This window comes from Salvelinus alpinus, chromosome 12 (assembly GCF_045679555.1).
Source record: "Salvelinus alpinus chromosome 12, SLU_Salpinus.1, whole genome shotgun sequence".
NCBI lineage: Eukaryota > Metazoa > Chordata > Actinopteri > Salmoniformes > Salmonidae > Salvelinus > Salvelinus alpinus.
The window spans coordinates 1,679,052-1,695,121 of NC_092097.1; the positions used below are offsets into that span (position 1 = coordinate 1,679,052).

Consider the following 16,070-nt stretch of genomic DNA (forward strand, 5'->3'; position numbering starts at 1 on the left):
TGTGTCCACATATCAGTGCATTCGTAACCTAACCATTATGAAACTTCCATTTTATAAAATAACATTACATTTTTTTATGACCAAATTCAACACCGACCTCCATAGAAAAATTCCTCACGTCAGTTTATTTTCGTGAACAGATTTTGGACTGAGTAAAACCTCCTGCATCGTCTTTTCCTCTCTGTTTTAACTCTGGTTTAGCTAGTAGCTAGCAGATGGTTGATCATATGGGCAATGCCTACTCCCGAGCTTAAACTTAAACTAGCTGCTGCTCGCAGTATGTTGAGAAATGAATACCCCTTCACTTGATGAAAGTTGAAAGTCATCTTTTATTGTACAATAAAAGATCACATACCATGTTCTGAGTTATGGGATTGGTCCACGAGGGAATATTGGAGCTAGTTCAACAATTATTTTTTATCCACAACTCTGTTAATGTAGCTTACGTCAGCCAGTACTTTTCTTTTGAAGCATGATGTTCCCACGCACGGTGCACTTCGTTCAATGTAGCTTTACAGTAAACCCATTTAGTGAACACTGGCTTTGACTGTATGAGCTGAAAACGAAGGTCCTAATCTGTCAATGCATGCATGCAGACGCACACACACAGAGTGGTCTGCCATCTCTGCAACTTGGATTGTGGCAATTTTCAGGGCCTATATAACCAGCATGTCCAGGCATGCAATCACAACACACATAGCATGGCATTGGAAAGCCAGAGCCCGCATCTTTCCTCTGACATGCAAATACATAACAGAATTGATGAATAGGGCCTGGCGCCTAGTGTCTAACCTGACTGCAGAAATAGGTTATAGTACAATTCAGTCCAAAGTTCACACGGATACAATTGACCCCGTCCCAATGACCCACAATCTATGGCACATGTTAATAAGTAAGTTACACTTTTTCAGGAAAAGTTATAACATTTATGTATTTTAAACTACTCTTGCCACAGGTGATGGCAAAAAAAATACAACAAACATTCTAAAATGTGAAAAGAGCCAGCAAGCCTTAGAAGCGAGACTGTTGTCCCTCTGAACCCTTTAACGTTACACACCAGGCATAAACATGAAAATGCTTAGACAAGACTTGTACAATAAATACATATGAGATACATGACTTGAAATGAATCTGACCGTTCCATAAATTACCAAAAGACTAAATGAAAAGAAAACAGTAAAACGATTTCATGACATGAAAGACTGAATAAATATTAATTGACCTTCAACTGTAGTCACATACTGCACCAATTAGTTGTTTTTCAAGTTGTCACATACAAGCAAAGTAATAGAAAATTGGTGTGGGCTGGTGTCTTGAGATCTAATAAATCTACTTTATATTCCCAAAAACAGGTTGTCTATCTGAAGACACATTACTCAGCCAATGGTAGTGGAATATTGGATCCAACATGCAGAATAGGTCTACAAGAGCATTGGTTTTAACATCACATCCACTTCAGTTGTATACATACCGTGCACCATTGATGTCTTTACGAAAACTGAAGGCCTGTTAAGTGAATATAAGCATGTGAAAAGCTTGTTGTTTGAGTGAAACAAAGGGGACCCTCAGACATGACCAATCAGGAATTGCATGGCACCCTTCACATTGATAACATTAGATAAAATTGGAATAGGTTCAGGGATGTTTCTGCACTAGTACTTCAGCCTAGATATAATAAATTATGTAAATCAGCAGAAGTTTGACAAAATGGAAAAAATATCAAACCAAATCTCAGAGGCACTGATGAGAAAACATTAATAATTAATTGTTCTCCATTGTGCTTTGGAAGATTGTTTGAGTCACTTCATGGAGTAAGTGAATTGGACCATAAAGATAACTTTGAAAGATTATCTTCTATCACTGCAGTGACTGATACCAGCAAATGTCCAAATCCTGGTTTTGCACATTACCAAGGTATGTACGCATACAACTGAAGGGGCATTTAAAACAAACTGAACAAAATACTTTTGATATATAACTTCCAATATGGTGATGTAACAAAACATCTATCTATCTATATATATATCTATATAGATATATATATATATATATATATATATATATAACACTAGCTAAATAAGGCATTTTACTTTTAATATAATCAACTAAGTTTAAAGAAAAATGTCATATTTGGTGAAAGTTTGGCAGATCAAATGAATTATATAGTCACAAGTTGTGACAAGGCAACTATAACATGTCTTCCAACAAAGAAAGATGACGCTAGAGCGAGAGAGAAATACAGCTCTAGGACAAAATGTCACCCATGGGACAGGTTGTGCAAGTGTGCGCATGCATGTACACATACACAAATAAAAGCTTAATAGACAGAATACAGGTAAACATTCACCAAAAGGACACTTTTCTAATATGAAAAACAAAAAAAACAAAAAGAGAAGTCAAATTGTTACACTTAGAAGCCAAGTCTAAAACATATACCCCAAAAAACAGACCCTGTTGTAAAATTGAGAAAAAAAAATCAGCTTTTGCATCCATTTAGTGTAGTACATTATGTTAAATACAATAAACACTGGTACTGATTTTGCCATTTCCCCCCAATGTCAAGGGACATAACGGAGAAAACAAAAAATGTGGTGTGCATGTAAACAAAAGGAACAGCAATATACAGCCAAATAGATTGATTTTTTTTTTTTTTTACATTCTGAGTATGACCTAGTCTACAGGAGTTTAAAATGCTTCTAAGGGAAGAAAAGGAGACCACGAAGCCTTTAAAACAACGAGGCACTCTGCCACTGCTTTACATACAGTATCTGTGATCAAACGACTAACTTTTCCCTAACACTGGAAAGGCGGATGGGAATGGACATATTATTTTGATATTTTGCACATCCCCCACCACCCCTTTCCCTTAGTGAAGTACCCTCTGTGTGCTTGTCCCTCACCGGTGAGGCACTGGCGCTCTCAACAGAGCTCTCTGTGACAGACTGTCTATGGTACCTCTTCACTGCTCCCACACTGACACAGCTGATCACGTCCCAAAGTGACTTTGTGAGATTATATATTTTAAAGCATTATCAAAACTCAGGATTAGTCTTTGCCTTCTTTTGAGTGGCTGTCGTACTGAATATGTGTTCTCTCGATTGGTTATACTAGCATCATTGTTTTCTCTAAATCTGTTATACGCACTTTCGTTTGTCTATTTTCCTTTTAAAAATGTTTTACACAGCAGTAACAAGACAAACAAAATAGGGATGGACAAAAGCTGTCCTATTCAGAACTTCTTAGCAGCAGTTATGCTACTAATCAAACTTGGGACTGCAAGTTACCTTGCATGCATTGATATAAAAAGTATTATATTCAACACATTTTAAAGGACCTTCAAATAAAATTGCTATTAGTTTTAGGCTTTCGGGACATTAAAACAACTTTAATGGGATATTCACATTCCTTAACACCATCAAGGAAACTAAGGGGACAGTAATCACTAGACGGCTACATCGTTCTTGGTTGTGATCATTAGGCACCAAATGGATAAAAAAAAACGGACAAAAAAGATGGGACGACTTGATAAAATCTTTATCCTCTTCAGTCAAACAGGCTCCCGGCTTTACCTTTTTGCAACCAGGACATACCAGGCATCTAAACGATGTAGCAGACCGTCAAGGATGCTTGAATTGTTATAACCATGTAACAACGTTGATTAATTCCTCCCTTCGCAAGTGTGTGTTTGCATCTCTTTCATGAAGTTCTTGAATGGAGCATGTGTGGGGATATATAGTATAAGATAATCACAAATTTGCTACAGGGCAGATCTATAAAAAATAAGTTGATAATAAAAGTATTTACATAAAAATGAAGGTACTTACACACCACAAACTTAAAACTGTTGCACAGTAAGAAAGAGGTGGGAGAAGAAGTATATTGTGAAGTCTACTCTACCCCCCTTGACACGCTCTCCTCCTCAGGCAGTTTTTTCTCCTCCATCAAGCTAATCTCCATCGTTCCTCTCTCCTCTTCAACGCTCTTCTTGGGGTTTACCTCTGGAGGATCATGGGAGTCGTGTCCCGTGCCCTCCTCCTGAATGTTGTCCTCCATCTGCTCCCTGTCCTCCGGCCCAGCCTGGTCAGCCGTGCTCTCCCCAGTCTGGCCATCACTGTGTTTTTTCGGAGGCCCACTGTTCGTCTGTAAGTGGCTGTGGCTGCCTGCCTCCACCACCACCACCACCACCCCTTCTTCCTCCCTTGTTCTTTTCTTCTTCGTCTTTGGGCTGCTGGAGGAGTCTGCAGGCGGCATGCCTGGCAGCGCCATGACGCCCCCGTGCGGGAGGAACATGTGAGGGTACAGCAGTCCATGGGACATCCCCGGAATGAGGAAAGGGTTGAAGGCCTGGTGGCTGCCACTGCTGCTGCTGGTCGCTGTGGTGGTGGTGATGGCCGCAATGCTGTGGCTGCCCATCGCGCCTTGCTGCTTTTCCTCCCTCTTTCTCTCTCTGCCAGACTGAATGCCAGAGCCCTCGGCCCCTGTGCTTGAAGATGCCTGGCCGGGGCCTCGAGAGGGGCTACTGGCCGCTGAGGAGGAGGCCGCAGTGGTGGTAACTACAGCCGTGGAGGAGGAGGTGGAAGCAGAGCAGGTGGGCGGCAACCCCATCAGCCCCTGAACACTGAACATGTGGGGGGCGCCGTGTACGCCGTGGAGCATCATAGGCAGCATACTCAGACCATTCTTTGCGTCTTCACCGGCGGACACAGCAAAGCCATGGGGGAATCCCATCAAGCTTGTGAGTGGGATGCCCTGGACATTGTGGAGGTTCTGGAGGCTGACCAGGTCCATGCTGCCGATCAGGCCCCCGTTCATACAGAGCGGGCCCATGGGAGACTCGGAGAGGAGGGGCTTGGGCATCTCGCTGCGGGGACGACGGCCCCGGCGGCGGGGCCCCTGGTCGCGGCACACGGGCTCAGTGAGGATGCGGGTGAACTTGCCCTCAGGAAGAAAGCCCTGGAAACACAAGGTATTAGCTTAAGGAAAATGCAGGGATGGTTTTGAAGGACATCTGTAATCTGTGAAGCAGTAGGTTCTGACAACTGCACTATTCAAGATGAGTAAATGCCTAATTAAAAATGGAAGCATTCTAATGAAACTATTTGATGGGGCATTTATGTGGATATGAGAGAGTGAAAATGCCATGCTACTCACAGAGTGTTTCACTACATCTGCCCAGTCAGGTGCCACGCAGTACTCAGTATTTTCATCCAGCCATCGTGAAAGCTCCTTGATTGCTGGAGCCATAGCACCCCCAAGCTACAGCACAGAAGAATACAGCCCTCAATGAGTTCTTGTACACACACACACACACACAGCATAAATATAAATTATGCATTTGTGTATAATTCAGGCAAACATTAGTTTAGAATTCAAGGCAGTTAACCAGCATGGCTACCACAGCATTCTGCAGCGATACACCATCTCATCTGGTTTGCGCGTAGTGGGATTATAATTCGTTTTTCAACAGGACAATGACCCAACACACCTCCAGGCTGTGTAAGGGCATCAGATGACCTTGCATGCACAATCACCCGACCTCAACCCAATTGAGATGGTTTGGGCTGAGGTGGACCGCAGAGTGAAGGAAAAGCAGCCAAGTGCTCAGCATATGTGGGAAGTCCTTCAAGACTGTTGGAAAAGCATTCCAAGTGAAGATGGTTGAGAGAAATACCAAAAGTGTGTAAAGGTGTCATCAATGCAAAGGGTGGCTACTTTGAAAAATCTAAAATATATTTTGATTTGTTTAACAGTTTTTTGGTTACTACATGATTCCATATGTGTTATTTCATAGTTTGGATGTGTTCACTATTATTCTACAATGTATAAAATAGTAAAAATAAAGGAAAAACCCTTGAATGAGTAGGCATGTCCAAACTTTTGACTGGTACTGTATCTATTTCACCGACCCCAAAAATTATCCACCAATCGAACGTATTTTGTTAACAATTTCTTTTTTTAAGTTTCCCCACAATTTGCTGTTTCCATCAGGTACAGTACTCTCATAAAAATGGTGGGTTGGAAACATGGTTAATGTCAGTGATGTTATGTGTGCTTGTGCATCAGTGTTCGGTGTGTGCGAGTCAAAATAGTTACCCTGCGGCCAGTGCTCCTGTGGACCACTGGCACCCTCTCTTCCCCTGTTAGGGAGTTGACATCCAGCTTGGTGGGGTCTTTACAGCGATGCCGCCGCTGCTTGGGCCGCTCCACAAAGCTGTGCAGAATCGCTGAGCCAGGAGACTGAAACCCCAGATTTGGCAAGAAAAGCACACTACTCCAAATGATATTCACTTACTTTAAAACGTACTATAAAACCGCACTTATAAAAACAGCGGGTGAGTTGAACCCTCGTACCAGAAACGTTCTCAAAGTTCACACGTTTTTCAGAAATCACAGTTTCCTCCTGCTCATTCCCTCTTGATTCCAGGTATCCCTCCAACTGGGATTTCACAAAAGTAAAGGGAATTTGAAGAATGGATAAGATGAATGTGCATGGAGGATCAACTCACCGGTGCGAAAGTGGGCACCTCCATGCTACAGTTGGGATTCTGTCGCAGCCATTCCATCAAGCCATTGTTGGCAGCCTCTCTGTCGATGGCCACCACCTCTGGCAGGGTGGGGGTGGAGGTTCCCGGGGGGCACTCCGGTGGGGAGGAGGTGGACGACACTGCAGAATGGCTGGTGACCTGTAGAGGACAAAAACACAGGGAAACAAATAGATGTATTTGATTCCCAACTCAACGCTAGTATGAAGCGCTTGTGATTAGTGTTGCACGGTATAACAAAACTCTGTACTTTTTCGATACTAGAACATGAAAAACGGTTTGGTACTATAATTTTGGTTACTTTCAGTACTTCTGTCAAATGTGTCTCACGCCGTATACTGATTGAGAGGATCAAGTCTGTCTATCAATGCAGCTGATGTCCCAAATAACGCAAGCGTACTGTGCCTCATGCCTGCTCCACTTACTCATTGCTAGAGCAGAGTGTCTAGGCAGCAACATGTTAGCTCTCCACTCAACACACTTGAATCATTTTGAAACTAAAGATACCGGTAGCTTCCAGCTTTGTAGAATAACTTTCTATGCAAGTCACAGCTGAACTGACATCAATTCACAATCCTAATACTTTGTGAAATAAAAAATATAAAAAACACAAAATATGCTGATTTCAAAACTTGTTGTCAACAAAAACGTAATAAATTCACAACGATCTCTCCCTCACATCCAAAGATACTGTAGCAACCCTGCCTTATAAGCTGTGCTTTTGTGGCACAGTTGATTTCCGCAGGGCTACCGGCAAGAATGTTGAGGGTTCGTGCCGGATTCCCGGCCTGTTTCATTACATTGGTGTCAGAAGTGAAACTTGGAAACTCAAAAGATGCCCAACATTTGAACAGAGCAATAGCTGAGTTTATCTGTCTGGATTAAATGCCATTCTGTGACTATGGCTAATACGCCTTTTTTGCCATGGTATCGTTTTGGTATCAAGTATTGTGATGGTATTGAGTTTCGTGATACTAAAACTGGTATCGTGACAACACTACTAGTGATACGCTATCGTTCAACCTTTGTTGCAAATGGCCTCCAAGCACCAAACCACAAGAGACAACTGTATTGTCCTTCCCCCTGAACTTGGTAGGGGGACAGGTCCACAGTAATTATCATCAAAACCAGGTGGTGCAGAAAACTAGTACCATTAAGCGGGCTCTTTTTCTGTTCACAAAACCAAAAGGAGTTTTGACTTGACATACCTGTTTTTCCTGCACATGCATTCCTCTGCTCTTGACAAACCCGATGTCAACCGTCTCCACGTTTCTCCGTCTGCCTCTCCTCCGGCGCATGATTGCGTCGTCACACCTCAGGTTGCCGTTGACAATTTGGCCGGTGACGGGGTGGATGAGACCTGCCTGCAGGATCCCGGCCATGTCCTTCCCCACTGAACCCTGCATGGCGCTCATGGCGGGCAGTTTTCGGGCACCGGGGTGGACCTGGTGACTCATGTGGCCTACAGTGGCTGCCGCGTCGCCCCCAATGCCCAGATCCCCGGCCTTGGAGAGGTCCATGGCCGCCTCCTGCCAGCCTTTGAGCAGCAGCGCCCCGCCTCTGTTCGACAAGGTTACAGGCATCTTCTCCCCTGTGTGGCACTGCTTACTGAGCACCTCTGCCTTGTATTCAAACGCACGCCTACCCCGCTTTAGTTCAGGCAAATAGGGCGGCGCCACCAGCCTCTCCTGCAAGAGAGGCAAGGATGTCAACCTCCAGCCTCCCTGGCTGCATTCCCCTGCATCTCTTGACTTGTACTGAACAGGATGGAAATGGAAGAATGGAAAAATATTAACGAATACCGACAATAGACTGGCGAATATCCACAAAAACGTCACAAAAGAAGGATTTCAACAACGATGGTTATGAGGGGACAGAAGATGAACATGGGCTAGTCACCTTGGGAAGGTGGGTTACAGGAGGGGCTGGGATGTTGAAGTTGAGGCTCTGGGATGGCTGTACCCTGGCTGAAATGAAGCCAGCCCTCTGGTGCACAATGTTAGGCACACAGGTGTTTGCCAGAGAGCTAGGGGAGTCATACTGCTGGCTGGAAGAGGGCCACTTCCCCTTCAAGATGGCGTGACAGATGCTGTCCAGGCGGTTGATGATCACCCGATCCTGCAACGCAAAGGAGCACAAAAAAGTCCCACGCATTATTCCCCTGGTACTCAGTATTTGGCCTAGCTGCAAAGTCAAAATTGGCTATATCGTGAAAATGTACACTACATTATCATAGGTATGTGGACACGTGCTCGTCGAACGTCTCATTCCAAAACCATGGGCATTAACATGGAGGTGGTCCCCACTTTGCTGCTATAACAGCCTCCATTCTTCTGGGAAGGCTTTCCACTAGATGTTGGAGCATTGCTGCAGGAACTTGCTCTTGTGGCTGAATGGAGGCATTAGTTATGTCGGGTACTGATGTTGGGCGATTAGGCCTGGCTCACAGTCGGCGTTCCAATTCATCCCAAAGGTGTTCGATGGGGTTGAGGTCAGGGCTCTGTACAGGCCAGTCAAGTTCTTCCACACCGATCTCGACAAACCATTTATGTATGGACCTTGGTTTGGGCACGGGGGCATTGTCATGCTGAAACAGGAAAGGGCCTTCCCTAAACTGTTACCACAAAGCTGGATGCACAGAATTGTCTAGAATGTCATTGTATGCTGTAGCGTTAAGATTTCCCTTCACTGCAACGAAGGGGCCTAGCCCAAACCATGAATAAAAGCCCCAGACCATAATTCTTCATCCATCAAACTTTAGTTGGCACTATACATTTGGGCAGGTTGCGTTCTCCAGGCATCCACCAAACCCAGATCAAACTGTCAGATGGTGAAGTGCGAGTCATCACTCCAGAGAATGCTTTTCCACTGCTCCAGAGTCTAACGGCGGCGAGCTTTACACCACTCCAGCTGACGCATGGAATTGCGCTCGGCCATGGAAACCCATTTCATGAAGCACCCGACGAACAGTTCTTGTGCTGATGTTGCCTCCAGAGGCAGTTAGGAACTCGGTAGTGAGTGTTGCAACCCAGGACAGACAATTTTTACACGCTACGCACTTCAGCACTCAGCGGTCCGGTTCTGTGAGCTTGTGTGGCTCTAGCAGGGAAGAAATTTGACGAACTGACTTGTTGGAAAGGTGGCTTCCGATGACTGTGCCATTCTTCTGTAAGGCCATTCTACTGCCAATGTTTGTCAATGGAGATTGTGTGTGTGCTCGATTTTACACACTTGTCAGCAACGGTGTGGCCGAAATAGCCAAATCTACAAAATTGAAGGCGTGTCAGTTTTTGGTCTTAATTAAACATAAGGTTATGGAAATAACCTTGAAAATCAGATTTTGGGAGAGAAATTGTTATACCCTAATCGGATAGTGTCAACCAATTCCCCTGGGCTAACATGAAATGGAAACTTTAAGGCAGTTGGCAGGTCAACTCCCCGTGTACCATACCTTTGGCCACTCGGAGAAGGAGTAGAGGGCTTTTTCCTGCAGCAGCTGGGCGATGGTGGGCTCCCGCACGTCCTGCAGACTGTCAGGCATCTCACACATGGACATGGGGACTGCAAACTGTGCCACCTCCACATAGCTGTCCACTAGAGAGGCTGTGGAGAGAGACAGTGATTCAGTGCACAACACAAGATCTCAACTACAGGGAATCTGGAGAAGGTGGTAGAAAGGTCATTTTTTTTAGAAAGGCTACATGTTTGAAGCCCGCTAAAACCAAAAGCCACAGCAATTTTTTTTTCTGTTTTTCTGTTATATGAGTCCATCTTAACAGCTGTCTAGCTGTAGGTTACCTAGAGTTTTTCCCATATACATACAGTACCAGTCAAATGTCTGGACACACCTACTCATTCCAGGGGTTTTCTTAATTTTTTTACTATTTTCTACATTGCAGACATCAACTATGAAATAACACATATGGAATCATGTACTAACCAAAAAAAGTTTAAAAAAAATATATATATATTTGAGATTCTTCAAAGCAGCCACCCTTTGCCTTGATGACAGCTTTGCATACTCTTGGCATTCTCTCAACCAGCTTCACGAGGTAGTCACCTGGAATGCATTTCAATTAACACCTTGTTAAAAGTTCATTTGTGGAATTTCTTTCCTTCTTAATGTGTTTGAGCATCATTTGTGTTGTGACAAGGTAGGGATGGTATACAGAAGATAACCCGATTTGGTTAAAGACTAAGTCCATATTTTGGCAAGAACAGCTCAAATAAGCAAAGAGAAACAGTCCATCATTACTTTAAGACATGAAGGTCAGTCAATGCGGAAAATTTCAAAAACTTTAAGTTTCTTCAAGTACATTCCCAAAAACCAAAAAGCGCTATGATGAAACTGGCTCTCATGAGGACCGCCACAGGACAGGACATGTTCATTAGAATAACAGCACCTCAGATTGCAGCCCAATTAGGCCTTCATGGTCGATTTGCTGCAAAGAAATCACTTACTAAACGACACCAATAAGAAGAGACTTGTTTCGGCCAAGATACACGAGCAAAGGACATTAGACAAGTGGAAATCTGTCCTTTGGTATGATGAGTCCAAATTTGATATTTTTGGTTCCAACCGCCGTGTCTTTGTGAGACGCACATGTGGTTCCCACCGTGAAGCATGGAGGTGGTGGTGTGATGGTGCTTTGCTGGTGAAACTGTCAGTGATTTTTTAGAATTCAAGGCACACCAACTTCTTTGGGGTAGGGGGCAGTATTTTCACATCCGGATGAAAAGCATGCCCAGAGTAAACGGCCTGCTACAAAGCCATAAAAGCTAGAATATGCATATTATTAGTATATTTGGATAGTAAACACTCTGAAGTTTCTAAAACTGTTTGAGTGATGTCTGTGAGTATAACAGAACTCATCAGGCAGGCAAAAACTTGAGAAAAAAATCCAACCAGGAAGTGGGAAATCTGAGCTTGGTTGATTTTCAACTCAGCTCCTATTGAAGATACAGTGGGATATTGGTAATGTTGCACTTCCTAAGGCTTCCACTAGATGTCAACAGTCGTTAGAACCTTGTCTGATGCCTCTACTGTTTAGTGGGGCCGAAGGAGAAAGGAATGAGTCAGGTCTGCCATGAAGTGACCATGTGCGTTCACGTGAGAGCGAGTTCTGTTCCATCGCAATTCTGAAGACACAGGAATACTCCGGTTGGAACATTATTGAAGAACTATGTTAAAAACATCCTAAAGATTGATTCAATACTTCGTTTGTCATGTTTGTACGGACTGTAATATAACTTTTTTTAACTTTTCGTCCGTACTTTTTGCTGGACCTGCCCGCGCGTCGTGAGTTTGGAAAGTGTACTGAACGCTAGAACAACAAGGAGGAATTTGGACATAAATGATGGACATTATCGAACAAAACAAACATTTATTGTGGAACTGGGATTCCTGGGAGTGCATTCTGATGAAGATCATCAAAGGTAAGTGAATGTTTATATTGTTACTTCTGACTTCTGTTGACTGCATAATATGGCGGCTATATTTGTGTCTTGATTGGGCGCCGACTCAGATTATTGCATGGTTTGCTTTTTCCGTAAAGCTTTTTGGAATTCTGACAAAGCGGTTGCATTAAGGAGAAGTGCATCTAAAACTCAATGCATAACAGTTGTATCTTTTAGCAATGTTTATTATGAGTATTCCTGTAAATTGATGTGGCTCTCTGCAAAATCAAAGGATGTTTTGTGACTTCTGAACATAAGGCGCCAATGTAAACTCAGATTTTTGGATATAAATATGAACTTTACCGAACAAAACATACATGTATTGTGTAACATGAAGTCCTATGAGTGTCATCTGATGAAGATCATCAAAGGTTAGTGATTCATTTTATCTATATTTCTGCTTTTTGTGAATCCTCTCTTTGGCTGGTAAAATGGCTGTGTTATTCTGTGAATAGGCACTCACCTAACATAATCGTTTGGTTTGCTTTTGTCATAAAGCCTTTTTGAAATCGGACACTGTGGCTGGATTTACAACAAGTGTATCTTTAAAATGGTGTAAAATACATGTATGTTTGAGGAATTTTAATTATGGGATTTCTGTTGTTTTGAATTTGGCGCCCTGCACTTTCACTGGCTGTTGAAGAGGTGGGACGCTAACGTCGCACGTACCCTAGAGAGGTTAACCATCATGGCTACCACAGCAATACGCCATTCCATCTGGTTTGCCTTACACACCTCCAGGCTGTGTAAGGCATTTCTGACCAAGAATGAGAGTAAAGAAGTGCTGCATCAGATGAACTGGCCTCCACAATCACCCGACCTCAAACCAATTGATCACAGAGTGAAGGAAAAGCAGCCAACAAGTACACAGCATATGTGGGAACTCCTTCAAGACTGTTGGAAAAGCATTCCAGGTGAAGCTGGTTGAGAGAATGCCAAGTGTGTGCAAAGTGTTAAGTTCATGTTTTAAGTATCCCTATATTTCTGTTATTACGGGGCTATCACTCAGTCAAGAGTGCGCATGCGCAGGAAGTCTTGTCGTGGTTGGACCTAGCCTTGAGTGTAATGGCTACCTTGTAGTGTGTTCATATAGTAGAGTAAACTTTTTTAAACTGGAACCTTGTCGTTGTGTCATTTCGAGTTAACACAAAGCTGTCATCAAGGCAAAGGGTAGCTACTTTGAAGAATGAAAAAAATATTTGATTTGTTTAACACTTTTTTGGTTACTACATGATTCCATACGTGTTATTTCATAGTTTTGATGTCTTCAACACTATTCTACAATGTAGAAAATAGTTTTAAAAAATAAGAAAAACCCTTGAATGAGTAGGTGTGTCCAAACCTTTGACTGGTACTGTGCGCGTACACACACACAGAACCTTACCTTTGTCCAGGTTATATTACTATTTTGGATGCATGTAAAACTACCTTCATTACCTGGAGTTTGGGGCCTCTCCTCCTTGATCTTGTCCTTCACTTCCAGCAGCACCTCTGTCTGCTCCAGTTTGGGCGTGAGGACAGTGCTGTCAGGCTCCAGTATGTCTGACTTGCTCTCAGAGCTCTCTGGGTCCAGAGGGAACTCAAGTTTGATCTGTGTCACTCCCACCACACGTGGGGACAGTGGTGGCTCAGGCTGGGGCCTGGGGACTGAGGAGGATGGGGGCAGAGTGTCTGTAGCGTCAACAGTGGGGAGTGTGTGTTCGCTTAAAGTGCTCTCTGCTTCGGCAGGCCCCTCGAAGTCAGCTTCTGGTTCTACGTCGTACTGCTCCAACGGCCCTGTGAATGGTCCTTCTGGTGCGTTGTCTTTACCGAAGTCTTCCAGAGGCCCATCCACTGGTTCCTCCTCCTGGGAATCCATGGGCGATATCTCCAAGGGTTCTTCAACCTGTCCCTCTAGAAGCCCCTCAACTGGCCCTAAGGGCGTGTCCCTTTCTAAAGTCTCTTCTCCTGGCCTCTCTAGAGCCACCTGACATGACTCCACTGGAGAGCCCATTCCCATCCCATAGCAGGGCTCCTCTTGGAGAGAGTCCTCGCATGGTATACATGAGGGGTCCAGGCCCTGCTCCAGCCCCACCAGACTTGGACTGTCCACAGACATCTCCTCTTTGTCAAACTCAAAGGACACATCCCTCTCTGCCTCCCTCTCGTCGGGGCTGGGCACGTGGGCGACAGTGTCCGAGTCACTCAACTTCTCTGGCTGCTCGACATCACCCTGGTTGTGGTGGTGGGGGTGCAAGGTCATATGGGACAGCGACAGGTGCGGAGGGGGGATGTAGGAAGGAAGCGGGCTGGCGGAGAGGTTTGTGTGCTCTGCAGCAGGCTCCTCCTCGCTCACGTCAATGTTCTTGAACAGCATGAAACTGGAGGGCAGCGGCTCCCCTGGGCCGCTCCGGGATGAGGGTATACCTAGGCAGTCGTCAAGCACTCCGTCCTCCCTTCCCCCGTCTCCCGGCTGCTCCTCTGTGTCCAGGAACTCTGTATCAAGGGCTGGTGCCCCCAGGATGGGGTCGGCCTCGTTGAACATGCCCACGACGTCTGCTGTGCCTGTGTGGTCCGTGCTCTCCCAGGGCGCCTGCAGCTCCTGTTCCAGCTCCAGCAAGGGGGCCATAAGGCCATTCTCTTCCGAGGAGCCCACCAGCACGTCGCTGCGCAGCTTGCCTGAGATGATTGGGTCCATGTCAGCCGACTGCTCGCTGGTCAGCTCCGCCTGCACACCATACGAGTTGAGCATGCTCTGGCCGCCCTGCGCTGAGTTGAAGGGGAACCCGTTGAAGGCATCCTTGGCAGACTTGCCATGGAGGGAATCTGAGGCCAGGCCCTCATGCTGCAGTGATGCCAGTTCCAATGACTCATCCAGAGGGGGGCAAACCAGGAAGCCCTCCCTTGGCCCAGACACCATACCTAGGCTGCCACCGGGGCCCGTGCCCACTATCTCTGGCGGGTGACCGTGGACGTTCGGGTGAGAATGGAAGTGGATCGACGAGGAGGGGATGGCTGGGTGACCGTACTCCGGCGGCTGGGGAGAGTGGCATTGGCCGAGGCCCGTCTCATAGATGCAGCAGGGGTGGTGGTGCGGTGAGGGGGCCATGCCTGCGTGGTGCACACTGGGTTGGTAGCCGTGGTGATTCTCCTTCTGGACGTAGTTGCGGTGGGCATCCAGGAAAGATAGCTGCGGGTCATTGAGGATGTAGTAGTCAGTGCGGCTGAGGCCGTGGCGGGCCGCTCCAATCAGGAGGTCGCGGTCATGCTTGCCACACTCCCACCACACAGGCAGGTAGAGGCTAGGCCGACACAGCTGCAGTCGCGAGCCCAGCAGTGGGTGGCGCAGCACCTGCTCCCTGACCTTGCGCAGCAGCTCGATGCGGTAGAGGGTGCGTGCTGCTCGCTCCTCTGTGATGGGCTCCACAAACAGGTTGTGGTCCAGAGGCCCTGACAGACAGAAGGAGGGCTTACTTTCGTATAAACTGTATAATTAAAATCACACCATTGCAATGTCACTACTACAGTATAATTAATACTAATCATGTCAAATCTATCACCATGCTTTTCAAAGCACAGCTAAAATAAGCTAAATAGTGAACTATCCCTTTAAGACACATTCCTTTGGCTGAGACTATTGTTAAAGGTTGAGTAAGTCGTTTTTAGCAGGTTGCAGGACGCATTACTAACCAACAACAGCTGCAAATCCCAATAAAACTACATCACGTAAATACTTTCCTTGCTTTGTCTAACTACACTATCTTGAATATAGCAAATACGTTTTGTGGTTCAGAGTGCAGTATTTATTTAGTTTCATAGCACAAAAGTACGCAATCAAGTTTCTCGCTGGCTTTAGTCAAAGAGGGAGCAAGTGGCAAGTGCAGGGTGGTTGCCAAGAAACACGTGCCACGGAAGGGAGGCAACGTCAGCATAGCACTACAAATCCAATGATTCCATGCTAGATTTGGGACGATCAATTAGCGTGAAAATTGGTCCCTTTCAGCCCGAGTGGTGCAGTGGTCTAAGGCATTGCATCTCAGTGCTAGAGGGGTCACTACAGACCCTGGTTCGATTCCAGGCTGTATCACTACC

At 45.3% G+C, this 16,070-nt stretch overlaps 1 protein-coding gene across 9 annotated transcripts in view; it reads right to left on the minus strand.

Annotated features, from left to right (window-relative positions):
* Positions 1-309: 309 nt before the first annotated feature.
* LOC139535354 (chromodomain-helicase-DNA-binding protein 6-like) overlaps positions 310-16,070 on the minus strand; it is an 80,873-nt gene continuing 65,112 nt past the window's right edge. For 6 of the 9 annotated variants that reach the window (XM_071334687.1, XM_071334686.1, XM_071334682.1 and 3 more), the window contains 8 exons: positions 13,437-15,428; positions 9,994-10,145; positions 8,442-8,660; positions 7,751-8,299; positions 6,507-6,683; positions 6,094-6,237; positions 5,152-5,256; positions 310-4,953 (listed from right to left, as the gene is read on the minus strand). In XM_071334687.1, coding sequence (XP_071190788.1) covers positions 3,889-4,953; positions 5,152-5,256; positions 6,094-6,237; positions 6,507-6,683; positions 7,751-8,299; positions 8,442-8,660; positions 9,994-10,145; positions 13,437-15,428 — 4,403 coding nt within the window. In that variant the 3' untranslated portion in view covers positions 310-3,888. Of the gene's footprint in view, positions 4,954-5,151; positions 5,257-6,093; positions 6,269-6,506; positions 6,684-7,750; positions 8,300-8,441; positions 8,661-9,993; positions 10,146-13,436; positions 15,429-16,070 lie in introns of those variants that run through there. The other 3 variants (XM_071334684.1, XM_071334688.1, XR_011667104.1) reach the window with 2 other exon arrangements.